This window comes from Arachis ipaensis, chromosome B02 (genome assembly GCF_000816755.2).
Source record: "Arachis ipaensis cultivar K30076 chromosome B02, Araip1.1, whole genome shotgun sequence".
In the NCBI taxonomy this organism is placed as follows: domain Eukaryota; kingdom Viridiplantae; phylum Streptophyta; class Magnoliopsida; order Fabales; family Fabaceae; genus Arachis; species Arachis ipaensis.
Window position 1 is genome coordinate 18,916,742 of NC_029786.2, and position 18,100 is coordinate 18,934,841.

At 39.9% G+C, this 18,100-nt stretch overlaps 1 protein-coding gene across 1 annotated transcript; it reads left to right on the forward strand.

Moving 5' to 3' along the window:
* LOC107626935 lies at positions 11,483 to 17,804 on the forward strand. The gene is made up of 7 exons (XM_021115625.1): positions 11,483 to 11,704; positions 11,940 to 11,980; positions 13,165 to 13,258; positions 13,380 to 13,468; positions 13,567 to 13,737; positions 16,429 to 16,539; positions 17,326 to 17,804. The coding sequence occupies exons 3-7, from the start codon at positions 13,183 to 13,185 to the stop codon at positions 17,602 to 17,604; spliced, it is 726 nt and encodes a 241-aa protein (XP_020971284.1). The 5' UTR covers positions 11,483 to 11,704; positions 11,940 to 11,980; positions 13,165 to 13,182; the 3' UTR covers positions 17,605 to 17,804.

The following is an 18,100-nucleotide window of genomic DNA, read 5'->3' on the forward strand; positions in this document are numbered from 1 at the left end:
AGGGCTTGAAACTATATCCCCAAGGGATGAGTGCATAATTGAGTATATGGCTGAGGTTGTTGATCGGAAGGAATTGATTTCTGTATATGATCTGCTGCAATGGGAAGAAAATAAGGCGGCTGTTGTAGACTTTCTGGGTAAGGAATTTGATTTTCTTATTGTATCATTGTTGAGATTTGTGACAAATGTTGGTTTTTGCTTGTGTTGCAGGTGGTAAATATCCGGGCATATCTACTGCGAGTCTTAGGGCTCGTGTGAGGAGTAAAGGTCTTGATAAAGAGGGATCTTTGTCAAAGGCGGAGAAGGTCAGCATTGACAAGGTTGATCAGTCGAAGCCGATGAGGAAAAAGGTGATTTTAAAGAGGAAGAAAGCTGACGTAGTGGACCTATCCGAAGATTCTGATAATGGGATACAAATTCCAATAAAGGAAGTGCAGAAATTTTATGATAACCAAAAGAAGTTGCATGATATTGTGGAGCAGAGTGAGGGTACGTCTCTTTGGGGGAAGGATTATCCTTTCATGATTACTGCTGATGAGGTCTGTCAGACCCCCTCCGATGTTATTTTATCTGAGGAGGTTGGGGATGTGGCTATCGACCAGTATATGCAGGTAATTGTGTTTTTGTTGTGTTACTTTGTTTGATATATTTGCTGATAATTATGTTGATGGTTGTATTTGCTTTGCGTAACGTTGTTGGTTTGCAGCTTGCCAGTTTGGGGCGTAGCCGCGAAAAGAAACATTTGAAGGCTGCGAATGAAAGGACTGATCCAAAGTTGAAGGAGGAGTTAGATTTGAAAATAGCTAGGGTTGCCGAGGTTGAGGCAAAGCTGGCTGAGGTACAGAAGGAATTGTTATTGACAAAGGAAAATTATTCGAAGAAGGTGGAGGACGTTAAGAAGAAGGAGGCCGGTCTCTCTAGTATGAGTTCTCGTGTGATTGAGTTAACAAGTCAGTTGAAAGAGATTGAAAAAAGCAAACAAGGTGAGATTTTGGATTCGTTTATTTTTGAAAAAGCTTCAATTCAAGCGAAATTTCTTGCTCCTGGAGTGGATTTCTCTCAGATGGATCCAGGGAAGATAGTGTAGGATGGGGTTATGGTGGAGGATGACGGTGCTGCTAAGCAGGGAGATGAAAATATTGAAGAGGTTTAGGTCTGATGTTGTTGTGTTTGTTGAACATTTATTTTGTTGGGGAACTATTTTGCTCCTGTGGTGAGCTTATGTTTGTAACTTTATTTTGCTACTGTTTTTTGAGAGAAGCAATTTATGATGAGTGAGTGTTGTCTGATTTGTGACTGTGGCCTAGAGCCTAATTGTTTTGTTCTGGGTAAAACATACCATGTAAATTTGTTTGAATGGTGAAGTGCCATTATTTTCGGAAGATATTTGTTTGATGTTAAGGGAGGGCCGAGTAGGCCGAGTTTAGTGAGATGCCAAATAATAGAAATAGGGTTTATTTGATAGATAGTGTTAGGTGTAATTGGATTGGTTTTGATGAATTTTTGAATGGTCATTTTTCGACTATTGATTAGTAATGTGTTTGTATGATTAATTCTGAGTAGTTTGGAATCGCGGTGAGGTCGGATATTTGTTTGACTGATAGATTCCGAATGATCGGTTTCGAATTAAGATCGACCAGTTGTTTGATTGATAAATTCTGAATGATCGGTTTCGGATTAAGATTGGCCAGTTGTTTGATTGTTAGATTCCAAATGATCGGTTTCGGATTATTGATCGGTGGTTTGTTTGACTGATAGTATCCGAATGATCGGCTTCGGCTTATAGATCGGCAGTATAAATAGTTTGCAAATAAATGAGAGAGGAATAGTATTTGATGAAATAAGAAATTTATTTATTTGAGAACCATTGTTTCCAAAGGCCTAGGTAGGCTAGCCTCGTTAAAACATTTCCAAGCAAAACCCATTGTGGAAAAAATCTTGGTAGTAGGAAAAAGAGTACTCACCAGTCCCTGGTTTTTAACTGTAATATAATTTTAAAGATGATACATTCCAAGTGTTAGGCAGATCTTTACCATCTAAGGTTTGTAATCAGTAAGCTCCATTGCCGATGACTTCTGTGATTCGGTAAGGGCCTTCCCAATTAGCTACTAGTTTGCCATGGTTTGATGGTCTTCTAACTTGTTCTGTTTTCCTGAGCACAAGCTCGTTTACTTGGAAAGACCTTGGGTGAAGTCTTTGGTTGTATCTTCGAGCTATGTGCTGTTGCATGGCCAAATGTTTGACTGCTGTTGACGATCTGACTTCCTCTATGAGGTCTAGTTCGGATTGGCGAGCTATGTCTGTTGAAGTATGGTCGGCCATTTTAGTGCATAGTGAGGATTAGGAGATCTCCACGGGTATCATTGCGTCTGAACCGTAGACTAGTCGGAAGGGTGTTTCCTTTGTGGTTGAGTGAATGGTGGTGTTGTATCCCCATATGATCTCTGGGATAAGCTCGGCCCAGAGGCCTTTTTCATCATCCAGTTTCTTTCTTAGAGCATGTAGTATTACTTTATTTGCAGCTTCTGCTAACCCGTTTGTTTGTGGGTGCTCTACCGATGAAAAGTGTTGCTTGATTTTCAAGTCCTGCAAAACGGATGTGAACTTCTGACGGCAAACTGGCGACCATTATCTGTGATAATGTGCCGAGGTATGCCGAATCGACAAATAATATATTTCCATACAAAAGAAAGCATTTGTTGTGATGTAATCTTGGCTAGAGGCTGTGCCTCTATCCATTTTGAAAAATAATCAATTCCTACAACCAGGAATTTTACCTACCCTGCTGCTGTCGGGAAAGGGCTGAGGATATCTATGCTCCATTGGTTGAACGGCCAGCTTACCTCGGAACAGTGTAGGAGTTCAGCCGGGAGATGTGTTATCGGATTGTGTTTCTGGCAGTTGTTACAACTTCTGACTTTTGTTTTACAATCTTGTCGTAGTGTCGGCCTGTATAATCCAGCTCTGAGGATCTTTGAAGACAGGCTTCGGGCTTCGGGCTCCGAGGTGTGTACCACAGATTTCTTCATGTGCCTCGGCAAGCGAAAGCTCGGCTTCTGCTCTGCAAAGACACTTTAGTAAAGGACGAGAGAATCCTTGTCTATACAGGCAATTATTATAAATTGTAAAGAAGGAGGCTTGTCGGCAAAAATGTCAAACATTTTCGACATTGCCTGGCAAGATCCCTGTCCGAAGATACTTTATGTATGGAGTTCTCCAATCTGCTTCCTGTGTTACACTTAAAACTTCTGTGAGTTCAATGTTTGGTTTAAGTAATGTTGACTAATAAAGGGATGACCCGTTTGGTTAAGTACTGGCGAGTTTAGATAGAATGTCAGCTCGGCCATTACTCTCCCGGGGTATGTGCTGTATTTCGTATTTAGAAAATTTTGAAAGTAAATTTTGAACGATGTCAAGGTATTTAGAAAGCAAAGGGTCTTTTACTTGGTATAAGTTGTTTACCTGCTGGACGATAAGTAAGGAGTCACAGTATACCTTAAGTTCGGTAATGTTTAGGTCGGCAGCGAGTCTAAGACCAGCAATTAGGACTTTGTACTCACTTTGATTGTAACTTGCTTTGAAAGAAAAATGGAGGAAATGTTCGATGACATTGCCGTGACTATCATCAAGTATGATACCTGCTCCACATCCTTGTGGGTTGGAGGACCTGTCGACGTATAAAGACTATTCGCTGTAATCTTCGGTTGTGTCTGGTACTGAGAACTCGGCAATGAAGTCGGCCAAGAATTGGGACTTAATAGATGTTCGGCCCTCGTACTTGATATCAAATTCCGAAAGTTCCACCGACCACTTTACTAGTCGGCCAGCCAGCTCTGATTTCTGAAGGACTTGTCGTAAAGGATGATCTATCCGAACATGGATTACATAACTCTGGAAATATGGCCGGAGTCTTCTGGCTGAGAAGACAAGGGCTAGAGCCAGCTTCTCAATGCTCGAATATCGAAGCTCGGTATTCTGTAATGTTTTGCTAGTAAAATAGATCGGGAACTGCTGCTTTTTACTTTCTGCAACAAGAGCGGAGCTTACAGCCCAGTTAGTGACAGATAAATATAAGAATAATGGTTTCCCTTGAAGGAGGGTTTGTAAAATTGGTGGTTTTGAAAGAGTTTCTTTGATAATTGTGAATGCTTGTTCGGAATCATCAGTCCATTGGAAAGCTTTTTTCTTTTTTAAAGCTTGGAAAAAACATAAAGACTTAGAAGCTAGACAGGGTAAGAATCTAGAGAGCGCAACGAGTCTCCCTGTTAACCGCTGGACTTCTTTGATGGTTTGTGGGCTTGTCATGTCTAAAACAGCTCGGCATTTTTTTGGATTCACCTCAATAACTCGGCTAGTGAGCATGAAGCCGAGAAATTTGCCGCTCTGGACGCTAAATGCGCACTTCTCGGGATTCAACTGCATGTTGTATTTTCTGATTTGACCGAAGATTTCTGTGAGGTCATCAAGGTAATTGTTGCCGACCTTTGTCTTGGCGACCATATCGTTAATGTAGATCTCAATGTTCCTGCCGATCTGCTTGGCGAAGACTTTGTCCATTAGGCGTTGGTATGTTGCACCTGCATTCTTAAGGCCAAATGGCATGACTTTAAAACAGTAGTTTCCATATTCAGTAATAAAGGCTGTCTTATTTTGATCGAATGGATGCATTTGGATATGGTTATAGCCAGAATATGCATCTATAAAGCTAAGTTTTTCATAACCAGATGCATTATCAACTAGACAATCAATAGATGGAAAATGATATGAATCTTTGGGGCATGCTTTGTTAAGATCGGTGAAATCAACACACATGCGCCATTTACCGTTATGTTTTTTTACCATGACGACATTCGCCAGCCATGTTGTGAATCTGATTTCCTGGATGAAGCCAGCGTTGATCAGCTTCTTGGTTTCTTCCAGGGAGGCTTGTTTTCGGTCGTGGCCGAGGTTCCTCTTTTTCTGTGCTATAGGTCGGACGGACGGATCTAATGCCAGCTTATGGGATATGATGGATGGATCAATGCCTGGCATATCAGCTGGAGTCCAAGCAAACAGGTCAGCATTTTGTTGTAAAAATGCTCGGAATGAGGCTTTCTCCTCTGATGTTAATGTGGAGCCGACGTAGGTGAATTTGTCCGGGCTTTCTGCGAAATAGATTTTATGCAAGTTCTCTGTCAGGGTTGGTCGCTCGAGGGTTCCTGGTTTGGGTCAAGGTCGGCCAAGGCCGGTAGGTCGTCTTGGTTGCCAATGTTGTGGACATGAGCCTGTATGTGTTGGTTAGGTCTTTTAAAACTGTTGTTGTAGCATTCTCTGGCTTCTCGGGCATCACTGTGAATGGTTGCAATTGTGTTATCCTGCAAAGGGAACTTAACACAGAGATAAATTGTAGAGACTATGGCGCCAAACCTGTTTAAGAAAGGTCGGCCAAGTATCAAGTTGTAAGGAATAAACAGTCAACAACTAAGTATTGAATATCTGATGTTTTTGACAAAGGAAACTCACCGAGTGTGGTTTGTAACCACACAGAGCCCATAATCGGGACTCTCTCACCTGAGAAACCAACCAGGTCTCCAGTGGAAGGTTGGAGGATGTTGGTGCTGAGTTTCATCTTTTGGAATGTGAAGTAAAAGAGGACATCGGCACTGCTTCCAGGGTCCAGTAAAACCTTTTTGATTAGGAGATCTCCGAGCTGCAAGGAAATCACGACCGGGTCATCTATATTTGTTACGTTGGTGTTATGGTCGGCCGTCTGGAATGTTATATGAGGAAAGTGTGGAAGTGTCTGCTGTTGAGTTTGATCGGCTTCTATGGAAAGCATAGCTCGGTAAGATTGCTTTCTTGCCAAGCTTGTGGCTCCTCCACCTGCAAAACCTCCGAAAATACAGTTAATAATACGTCTTGGTTGGTCCGGATGATTGGAGTTCGATCGATCTTTATCTCGGCCATGCTATGTCGCCGAGCTTTGGTCACCAGAGAATGTTCGTTGTTGTATGTGGCCGCCGATGTACTTGTCGAGGTGACCATGCCGAGCTAGTCACTCCAGAAGGTCTTTGGCGATGACACATTCGTCAGTAGTGTGTCCGTGCTTTTGGTGGAAAGAGTAGTATTTTGATCTGTCTGCGCCTTTTGAATCTGGGTAACTGCCGACTTTTCTTAGCGGCTTGATCAATTTTGAATTTAAGATCTCTTTGATGATGTCGTCATGCTTGGTATTGAACTGAGTGTAAGAGTCATATCGCGGAGTTGGTTTGAAGCTTTTCTTGTTGTCTCGTGTTTTGTCGTCGTCTCTGTATTGTGGTTTCTCTGTTTTCCGAGCTTGTTGGAGTTCTTCGATGTCAATCTGGCCTTTCGCCTTTTCACGAAACTCGGCCATAGTTTTGGGTTTGGCTACAGCAATGGTCTCCTAAAATTTTCCTGGTCGGAGTCCGCTTTTTATTGCGTGCAGTTCCACCTTGGGATGGAGATCGGGTATACTCATGGCTATCTTTGTGAAGCGCATCACGTAATCTCTAAGGGTTTCGTGCTGGCCTTGCTTGATTGTGTTCAGGTAATCGGAGTCGTGTAGGTAGATGGCCGATCCAGCAAAGTGCTCCTCAAAAGGCTTTGATAGGTCTCGAAAGCGAGAAATAGAACCTACAGGCAAAGAACAGAACCAATCAAGTGCAGGACCGTCTAAGTAAGATGGAAAACGACAACATAAAACTTTATCAGATTCACCATTTACTATCATTATGGAGGTGAACTTCTTGATGTATTTCTTCGAATCACCTAGTCCATCATAAGGGGTTAGTGTGGTCGGCAGGGTGAACCTCATGGGCAACAGGAAATTCATCACCTCGGCCATGAACGGCCCAGGGGAGCTTTCTAGGTTGTCGTCCTCGTCATCTGGCCAAGCTTCCTCATTATGCTCGGGTTGCTCTTCTTCGTGCCAGCAGTTTCAGAGACATGCGTCGGCCATGAGTTATGCTCGGCTTCTTCTGTCCGTTCTTGTCAATCATTGTTGTTTTCGATTCGGGTGTTATTCAAATTAGAAATTTGATTTGCCATTCGTTGGTTCTCTTCGGCCATGCGCTGGTTGGCTTGCCATAACTCGGTCACCATCTGAAGGAGTTCAGATGGCGTGGGTGGAAGTTGTTCAGCCATGGCTCCAAGCGAGAACGTCGAGGCCGATGATATATGGAAAGGGTTATATTCTCGGCCGACGGTGGGCACCAATTGTTCTTGTATGGATACCTGAAGGGAGAGCTCGGTCCCTGGGAATCGACGCCGAGTTGTTATCTTCGGTGCCGACCTTTGAGCCTTGTGGAAGTCCGAGCTTTACTCCGAAGGGATGTCCAAATGCACAGAGCGTGAGTAAGAAACAAGGGGGGAGTGTACCTACAAAGGCACTCCGAAGCTTAAGTCAGTATTGAGAATTCAATGTGTTCTAAGGATAGAAGACTATACCTTTTATGAGTGAAGATAGGTCGGTTATGTTTCTGTTTCATCATATAAATTGAAGAGTACTAATTGGGTGATAAAATCCCATCTGATGTTTCAATTCTAAGATGTTCGTTGAGATTGTTTGAACTGCCGAACTATAACGTCAGCTTGCTGAGTAATAACGTGAATAATGCCGAGTTATGATAGATAATGCCGAGTTATGATGCTGGATTTGTAACGGTTGGATCAATAGTGAGATAATTATATTAGTGAATATCAATATTAGAGTCTTCTATGTATACTTTTTTATTTTATATTATTATATCTTTTTTATTTATTTATTTTACAATATTAAACTCTTAATTTTTTAATTTAAAAATGATGTAACGAGCCACCACCAAACTGCACCAACACACTTCAATATCGGTAAAGACACTAATTTTAACATTTTTTATCTTTGTATTTTGTTCTTGATATTTTATCTCATTTTATTCTCACATGCGACACGGACACAGACACCAGGGGAGCTCGACAAATGAGTTAGATTTTGGCAACTGGACCAAATTACTAACCCAATCAAAGAAAAAAAAAGATACGTATACCCAGAAAAGGAAAATAAAATCATAGTCCTGGAGGAGTGCGGTCCAAAGTAAAGGAAACAACACTCCAGTGGAGAAATAAATTAATAAATCGGGGATGCTACACATCCATGTAACCATGGAACCAGGTTGGCCTAACACCAAAAAAACCCAATACCATTAAATAAAATGTGAAATACACGCGCCCAATACACACGAAATCGCCCAACGCTTCTTCTCCCCCACGCTTCTTCTTCTTCTCCTGGGCTTCTTCTTCTTCTTCTTCTTCTTCTTCTCACGCTCGTTTACGCACGGAGCATCTTCTTCTTCTTCGCCTTCTTCTTCGCGTTCCTCCTTCTCCTCCTTCTCCTCATTTTTCGCGTTCCTTCTTCTTCACGTGTTTTCTCCTTATCGTCATTCTTTTGTTGTTGTTGTTGCTGTATTTTTTGTCTTTTCCTCCTTCTCTCTCTGGTGAAGAAGCAGTAGAAGGTGAGGAAGAAGAGTTTTGAATAGTGCAGAATGAACCGAACACAGTACTCATGGTGAACCGAACATAGTACTCATGGTGAACAGAAAATAATACAATTGTATAGTACTGAGTGAACGAAACATAATCCATTATATAAAATCACATTCAAACAGCTTACTACAGAATGAACCGAACCCAGTACTCATGGTGAACCAAACACAGTACTCATGGTGAACCGAACATAGTACTCATGGTGAACTGAAAATAATACAATTGTATAGTACTGAATGAACGAAACATAATCCATTATATAAAATCAAATTCAAATAACTCTGCCTACAATTTACATATTATCAATTCAATTCAATTCAATTCAGTACACCTCCGTCCATTTAATTCAATTCAAATTAAAAATTGCATTCCATTCAATTTGATTCAAAATTGAATAATCCAAACTTTGTCAGTTTGATTCGTTTCAGAAGAGTAATCCAAATCGCTCTCCTGTTTACCAAAAAATTATGAACTCCTAAACACTGAATCCTAAACACTAAAACCAGAACCCTGAACCCTAAACCCATAAACCCTAAATCCCTAAAACCCTAAAACCTAAACCCTAATTCCTACACCCTAAAACCTAAACCCTAAACCCTAAACCTTGAACCCGAACCCTGAACTCTGAACTCTAAACCCTGAACACTAAACTCTAAACCCTAAACCCAAACCCTGAACATTGAACTCTAAACCCTAAATGCTAAACCCTAAACCCTAAACCCTAAACCCTGAACCCTACTGTAAACTCTAAACCCCTAAAACCTTAAACCCTAGACCCCTAAACCCTAAACCCTCAACCATGAACACGATGAACCAAAATTAATACACGGGACGAACTGAAAGTTTGAAACACACTGAACCCCTGTACACTGAACCCTGAACCCATAAACCCTAAACCCTAAAACCCTAAACTCTGAAACCCTATCGTCATTCTTTTGTTGTTGTTGCTGCTGTATTTTTTTGTCTTTTCCTCCTTCTCTCTCTGGTGAAGAAGCAGTAGAAGGTGAGGAAGAAGAGTTTTGAATAGTGAAGAATGAACCGAATACAGTACTCATGGTGAACCAAAATCTTAGTTATGGTGAACCGAAATCTTAATTACGGTGAAACAATTATATAGTGCTCAGGGAAGAAAACAAAACATATTGGTCTAATTTTTGTTAGACTCCTTTCTGCGGACTGAACCGAAAACATGAAAGTGATGAACCACCTCTTTAGTACTTACCGAACCGAAAAGTTACTCACATTTACTCAGAGAGGAAGAAGAGTTTTGAATAGTGCATAATGAACCGAACACAGTACTCATGGTGAACCGAACACAGTACTCATGGTGAACCGAAATATTAGTTATGGTGAACCAAAATCTTAATTACGGTGAAACAATTATATAGTGTTTAGAGAAGAAAACAGAACATATTGGTCTAATTTTTGTTAGACTCCTTTCTGCGGACCGAACCGAAAACATGAAAGTGATGAACCTCCTCTTTAGTACTTACCGAACCGAAAAGTTACTCACATTTACTCAGAGTTACTCACAATTACTCACAGTTACATATTATCAATTCAATTGAATTCAATTCAAATGTAGATCACCTCAGTCCATTCAATTCACTTCAAATAAAATTAAAAATTTCATTACATTAAATTCGATTTAGAATTCAATAATCCAAACCTCATCAAATTGATGCGTTTGAGAAGAATCATCAAAATCGCACTCATTCAACTTATTTGAAGTTGATTCATTCATTGTTTCAATTCAAAAGTGCAGATCGAAGAAAAAAATGAAGAAGAAGATGAACGACGAAGATAATTGCGTTGAATCAATCCAGATCCATAATGCAGAGAAGAAAAACCCGAAAGAGGAGAACAACGAATTTAATTAGGTTGAAGAAGAAGAAGAAGAAGAAGAAGAAGAAGAAGAAGAAGAAGAAGAAGAAGAAGAAGAAGAAGAAGAGGTGGTTAACTGGAAACCGGTCACCTAGCCGGTTCGGTCCACCTACAAAACCGCGTTGCAAAAAATCGGGGGAAAAACCGGCCGAATCGGTAGTTAACCGACGAACCGGGCAAACCGGCCCGGTTTCAGAAAGTACTAGTTCTTCCCCCCAGCTTATGAAACGGTGTCATTTGGCTTTAAAAAAAAAAAAAAAAGAAGGCTGAAGAAGTTCAACGCGTGATCCAATTTACCCTAAATCCCTAATCCCCCAAAATCTTCGAAGAACACTCCCAGTCTCCCACTCCCAACCCTAAGCTCGAGGCTGGAGCTTCTGCAGATGACGGACAATCGACGCCGTGAATCGAAATAGACGCCGGAACAAGCTCACTGTTGCAGGTCGTCGCTCACCGTCGCGGGTCATCGCTCACCGTCGCGGGTCGTTTTGTTCTCTACTTCGAGGCTCGAGCTTCTGGCCTTCGGTTCTTTGCTTCTCTTGCGGTAAGTTCTGGCCATAGTTATCTAACCCGGCTCGACCCAGCCAGTTCGACCAAAAATCCGGTCACCCGGTCACCTGGCCTGGCCGAGCCACTCGTCGAACCGGACAAACAATGGACCCGGTAAAAACCGGTTTGACCCGACTAGTTTTTATTAAACCTGTGACCGGGCCGGTTAATTTAACCCGGTCTGGGTCATGGTTTTTTTGTTCAAAATGCCTGAAACGGGGCGTCGTTTCACTCCTCCTGTCCTCCACCCCCTGTTGATTTGCATGAAATGAAAGCATGAACCCTAATGACTAATGTCCCTGATCTGAATGGAATTGGAACACCCTTAACCCCCAGCCAGCCTTGTGTCTCTTCTCTCTCGAGCTCGACAGTCCATCACTCACGGCGGCTCACGGTGGCTCACGGCGTCACCTTCACTTCGTCACTCACTCGTCGCTCCCCTCACCTCGTCGGTCGTCACACTCAGTCTCTCACGGCCTTACCTCGTCGCGGTCTCGGTCTCTCACCTCGGTCGTCGTCGCGGTTCCGTGCACCTGCGCTCGCTTCGTCGTCTTCTTGCTTCTCAAGGTCTCTGTCTCGCACCTGGTCTCGATCTCTCCCTTCCCTGCGCTCTTCGTCGCCGGTAGCAGAGGCAACAGATCCCGGTGGGCTGATCTTTGTTGTCGTCTTCTTGCTTCGAGCCTTGCCGTCAGCTTCTCCCTCGCCATCAGCTTCTCCTTCGCCGTCAACTTCCTTCGTGCAACACGATTTGGTGAGTTTCCCCTGGTCTTTCTGCTTCAATTTTGGTGCTGCATCAATGCACTTTGATTTTGTTGCTGAAAGTAATTTGTTGCTGAAAGTTGAATGTGTTGCTGAAATTTGTTACTGATTATCATGAACCTTGAATTTATTGTTGACATGCCAAAATAATCACTTAGCTTAAGTTTGTTCATCGCCGAAAATCATTACTGAGTTTATTGAACCTTGAATTTGGTGCTGTTTTGCAGAATAATCACTTAGTTAAGTTTTGCTTCATCTCTCTGCCCAGGTGAGTTTCAGCTTTGGCCTTGTTATTTGATGCTGAACATATCATGAATGTGGTTGTTGCTGAAAGTAAAATTTGTTGCTGGATAACTGAGTTGAGTTGAATTTGTTACTGAACCTTGTTGTTGTGTTGCTTAAAAAATGCTAAATCTTTTGTTGGTGTATGTTAAGGGATAAGAGATAAGAGAGTTGGTCACTAACAAAATTAGTTTGGTACAATTAGTTAGGGTTTGTTATTCTGATCTCTAATCTTTCTCTCTTTTCCAACTCTGTTATAAATGAAGCTTTTACAATTAGTTTGCTAGTTTGTTGTAGCTCTCTCTTCAAACTCTTCTTTCTTTGTTTCTGATGTTCTGCATAATGCCGTGTTTCTTATGGAAGATATAGATGCAAATCAAAACGAGGAAAATATTGATCAAGCTCCAAATTTGTCCTATGAAGATATAGATGTCGATTTTAAGATCACTTGGACTTGATTTATCGATTGTGTTATCTTTTGCTTGTTCTTGTTTATTTAAATGGTGAAAGTATTTTGTACTAGAAACTAGTTTATTATCTCTTTTTACATCATTAGTTATGTCTAAAAAATAATATTTGATTATTATTATGTTTGTAAAGACTTGCATTTTAAGTTTTAATACTTAATTTTAATTTTATTTATATAATTTGTATTTTTTTAAATTATGACCGGGTCAACCGGGTGAATCAATGACCCACCGGTTGAACCAGTGACCTGGTGACCCAGTCATATGACCGGGTTGATTGCCAGTTCGGTTCTGATAACTATTAGTTTCTGGGTTTCTGGCTTCTGTTCGTGCTGTTTTTGTTTTTTGTTCTAGGCTTCTGTTCTTCTATTTTTTAATTTTTTAATTTTGTTTTTTATATGATTAATCAAATGTTGAATAAACTTGTTGTATGTTGAATTTGAGAATAAATTTGATGTATGTTGAATTTGAGAAGTTTGCTCTGCTCTGTTCTTCAATTTTTTTTATCTTTTCAATTCTGCTCTGTTAAATTTTTTGTTAATTTCAATTCTGCTCTGTTGAATGCCAGATGAATTGTATGAACTATGAATTGATATATTGGTCTGGATTCTGGAAACTCTATCAGAGCTGCAGCCACCTTAAAAAACTTGGCTTGTTAAACTTAAAAAAACTTGGCTTGTTATATTGTGGTTGTACTTTACAGAAAGAGTGCATTGTAATCATGGTCCAGTGGCAAAGGCATTTCTTGCCAGTTTTTCGTCAAATTGCACACTTTGCTACCACCTCATCTCCCCAAGGTTGGTGATTTATGTTTTTAACTATTTCCTTCTTGCAAACTATGTGAAGTTGCTCATGCTTTACTCTTATTTTTTTAGGTTTTATTAAATACTTTAGAAAACCTATTTCTGTACATCGTAGGTAAGGGTCTGACGACGTTGACAGCAAGAACAATACTATTGCCCTCAATTTCAATTCGTAGCCCTGTTTATCATTCTTTCCAATCCCAGGTTTTGATTTACATTGTGACTGATCATATCACGTTATAAGCTCTCTACTTAAACTCTATTGAGAGATAGTTGGAGTTTACACGGTTCTTTTGTTTTAGGGAATTTCGGGTTCTACCTGTTTGCTTTCTAAGTCATCAGATCTGGAACAAACACCAACTTCCTCCCCGTTAGCCTTAACTTCCTTTTTGGGTAGCAAAGAAGCTCAAGACCAGAAGCAGACACCTGTTAAGAAAGAAAGAGTTCAAGCAGTAATGTCAAAAATAAAGCAGGTTTGTTTTTTTCCCTTGTGTAATTCTGTTATCTTGTATTTCTTAAGTAATTGCTCAATTTACATTATGGACATGACACAAATCTTTTGATTTCATTGGTTTTCTTTAATTTATGTTAAAGAGTACTTATCATTCAAATAGTTTAATTCCATTTCATTTTAATAAAAAAGCATGTCTATGATTTCTACTTCTGCCTCTGACTCTGTTTTGAAAATGGTACTTCTTCCAAAAGCAACAACAAACGAACCCATTTATTAAGACAACCCTATTATGAAGTAGTCTAACAGAAAATGAGAGGACTGAGAGATGCTTCTTATAAGAGAAAAAAAAAACAATAAATATGATTGAAGCGCAGGTTTCTAGTGTCTAAAGACGTCTGAGAGAGAAACTCCTATTAAAACATCAATCTTTCATCCTGAAAGGTGCTTTTAACAAAACTATTATGATTTAGACAAGGAAATTGTTCCTGCTTAACAGGTTCAGTCACTGCCATCGTGCTGACTGTATTCATTTCTACCTCGATTTATCAGTTTTTGTATGTAATATTCTTTATAATAATTATTTCTATTTTATCTTGAAATAAGATTTTCGAAGATTCCTGAACTTTTGAAATGCCTTATAACCATTGGGAACTTCATGCTTGACGATATGATACACAACTCAACTCAACTCAAATGCTTGCACTAACTATGAAATGCCTTTCATGCCATTCACAATTATTGTTATATTATTATGGATAATTCAGTTTTAACAGCATAACATTTGGTGCTGCAGTGATTTTGTCAATGCCAAATTGCCAATATATCGTGAATTGCTTATGGATATCATTTTTTCCCCTGTTAATATGGGTCATTCTGAAGTAACTGCTTAAAATACAATGTTAGCTAGTTCAGACTGCAGCATAGCAATAGTTTGAAAACTGAAAAGTATAACATGATCTGTTTCATCTTGAGACTATTGGTTGAGCATCTCTGAACGTGCCTGATAAACTACTATTTTATGGTTTATATTGTGCTTAATTGTATGATTTTATCAATTCTTTACCCACTTATTCATATGATTGGCATGCATTTAAATTTCCTTGCTAAAATTATTACATGATTGAATATTTGCTTCCTAAAGACTTTTAATTATGTATTTTAATTCTCTTTCATTCCATTAGATGCCGTGATCTGTGTGTTAAGTGTTTCAGGCTTTATAGGGCATGAATGACGTGGAGATTGGAAAGGAAGCTTGCAAAAATGGAAGGAACACAAGAAATTGAGGAGATGACCAGCGAGAAGTGACGCGGACGCATGGCTCACGCGACCGCGTGACATAGAGGAAATCGCAATGACGCGGACGCATGGCTCACGCGACCGCGCGGATTGGAACTGCACAAGTGACGCAGAGGCGTGGACGATGCGCACGCATGGCAAGGCAAAACGCCGAATGACGTGTCCGCATGAATGACGCGATCGCGTGACATGCGCGATCTGCAGAATCTGCAGAATTTGCTGGGGGCGATTTTGGGCCCTGGTTTAACCCAATTTTCGGCCCAGAAAAGTAGACTAGAGCCAAGGAACATGGAGAAACGAAGGATAACAATTCACTACAGACAATTCTCAGTTTTAGATATAGTTTTACTCCTCCTCTAGGTTTTCTCTCTGCACACTCATAGTTCTTAGGATTTATTTTTATTACTTTTCGCATTAGGATATTGAGAAGAGTTATTACTTCCGTCAAGACTTCGTCATTCTCGTTTGTTTTCTTTACCTGTCTCTTACTCTTCCATGTCTTTTGTTTACTCAGAAATATTATTGGATTATTTTTAGAATTTATTAATACAAGAACTATTTTTATTTTTAATTGATCCCTTTGATTATTACTTATCATGTCTTTCTATATTTCCCTTTCCTATGTTATGAATTCTACATTTACAGTGAGCGAGTAGTTCCATAACTTGGATGGGAGTTGATTGAAGGGAAGACCTTGAGTTGGAATGCTTAAAAGAAAAATTGTAATTGGGTTTATTGTTGGATTGCCCTCTAGTCACTGACACCAATCCTTTTCAATTGAGCGGATTGGAACTTGTGAATAGAAACAGCTTTCCAACTTGCTTGACTTTCCTTTACCTAGTAAGGGATAACTAAACAGAACAACCCTCAATTATCAATTAATCTTGAGAGTACTTCAACAAGAATAGAGCTTCCAATTAATCTACTCCCAGTCAAGGTTTTTATTTAAAATTACATAAATTCTCCAATTTAATTTTTCGTTATTCAACTCAAACCATTTTTGAAAACATCTGATTAATAAAATAGCACATCTCTCTGCAACTCGTTGGGAGACGACCTGGGACTCATACTCCCAGTATTTTAATTTAAATTTTGTGACAACCCTTCTAAATTGATAAGCAGATTTCTGGTTGGTTAAGAACTGTACTTGCAACGTATCTCTTCTAATAATTTCTTAACTCGCCAATTTTCGCCACCCCATAGAGAATACCAGGTCACCAAGTCAAATGGTGCCTCTGCCTACTTTTTGAGAAACTTTCTGTGTTTCTTCAGTCAGCATAATTTTCTGGTCAATGAAAAGCCACCCTTAGATTGAATGCTATGGAAACATGATCATAATTTCTGGGTTTCTGTTTTTCTGTGGTCCAGTTAGCATATATGACTGATTACCTTATTTTTCAACGTGCTTTCTCAGAGTCCTAAGAAGGTCAACTTGGTTGCTGCTTTGGTTCGTGGTATGCTGGTTAAAGATGCATTGCTGCAATTGCAAGTGACAGTAAAGCGAGCTTCAAGAACTGTATATCAGGTAATAAGTGGTATTACACTGTATTTTCATTTCTGTGTGTAGACAAAACTAAGAGTATTCAATTTCTTCTTCTAGAGCACCATACAGCATCAAGGCTAGGCTGTTGATTTATCTGTCCTCATTGGTTTCTAACCAAGAGTTTGTATTTCCTTAGAACAAGTTCAGCTGTTGGTGTAGTCGGTCATTAAGCCTTGTATCTTAGCAATATATCTGCAACTCTCTAAAGTCACAGATTCATTCATTCACAAAATAGACCATAAAGATCAACTTCTTTCTTACCTTCAGATACTTTCAATGTTGTTGTGCTTTTTCTCTAGCTGCCTTATGTCCTTCTCTATCATTTTCTACATTCTTTTGGCTTTCTGGATTGTCCAATTTTTTCTCCTCCACTTCGGTCCACAATTTCAAGGGCCTTATTGTTGTTGTTGTTGTTGTTGAGTTGTTTCCGTGTGGCCTCAAGGTCACGGTTTCAAGCTGTGGAATTGGCTACTTATGTAATTATCAGGTTAGGCTGTCTACATTACGCCCTTTTGGTGCGGCCTTTCTAGGATCCTGCATTAACACGAGATGCTTGTCTACAGAGCTGCCTTTATTATTATTATTATTATTATTACGCACTGCACTTGTAGTTTGTTTCCTACATATATTTCAGCTCCCAAATCTCATCACTTCTTCCCCTTAATATTACCATTATCTAATTCTATGGGATTGTTCCTCCTTTTCCATGATCTGTGCTGGTAAATGCAGAATTGGAAACTTATGTTTTAAAGTTATAAAGCACTGCAGGGTATTACTCAAGCCCAAGGAAATGCCGTAAATAATCATGGATTGGATGCAGAGCGCCTCATTGTTGGTACACTTCAAATTTTGCAATTGTGTAACTTAATTTGTTTAGCCACTTTGTTTAAATCCGTGCTGATGCTGTTTCATATTCCTTGCAGCCGAAGCATTTGTTGGAAAAGGATTATTCCGGAAGAAAGTTTCTTACCATTCCAAAGGAAGAGCCGGCATCAAAGTCAAACCGGAATGCAGGCTAACAGTTGTAGTAAGAGAAATAACCGCTGAAGAAGAGGCGAAGATTGCGAGGTTGAAGGTTCACAATTTCCGCAAGCTCACGAAGCGTGAGAAACGGCTTGTGCCGCATCAGCTTATTGTGTCCAATCCTGTTTGGGGCCGCAAAAACAAATCTAGCGATCGAAACTCGAGTGCCACTGCTGCATGAGCTTCTTAAATATTTCAGAGTTTCAAAATAGTTGTTTAATGGTTGTGGCATATTCTTGTTATCCATCTTCATGTTATAGAAATAGTTGTTAAGAAATATCGTGGCTAGTTTCACATCGAGAGTAACTCCAAATGTTAGGATATGTATGGAGAAATTTGTCTACCCCTTAATTCTAAGGTGGTTACTCCAACGAAGACATTGTGAACTGTTAGATAGTTTAATATATTTGATTGAACTATTTAACGGTTCATAATATCATTTTCACAAAAATGCTTTTATGGAAACAGCCACCTCATTCGAATAATAAAATTGTGTTTGAACAATTCCCCTCTTTTGTTA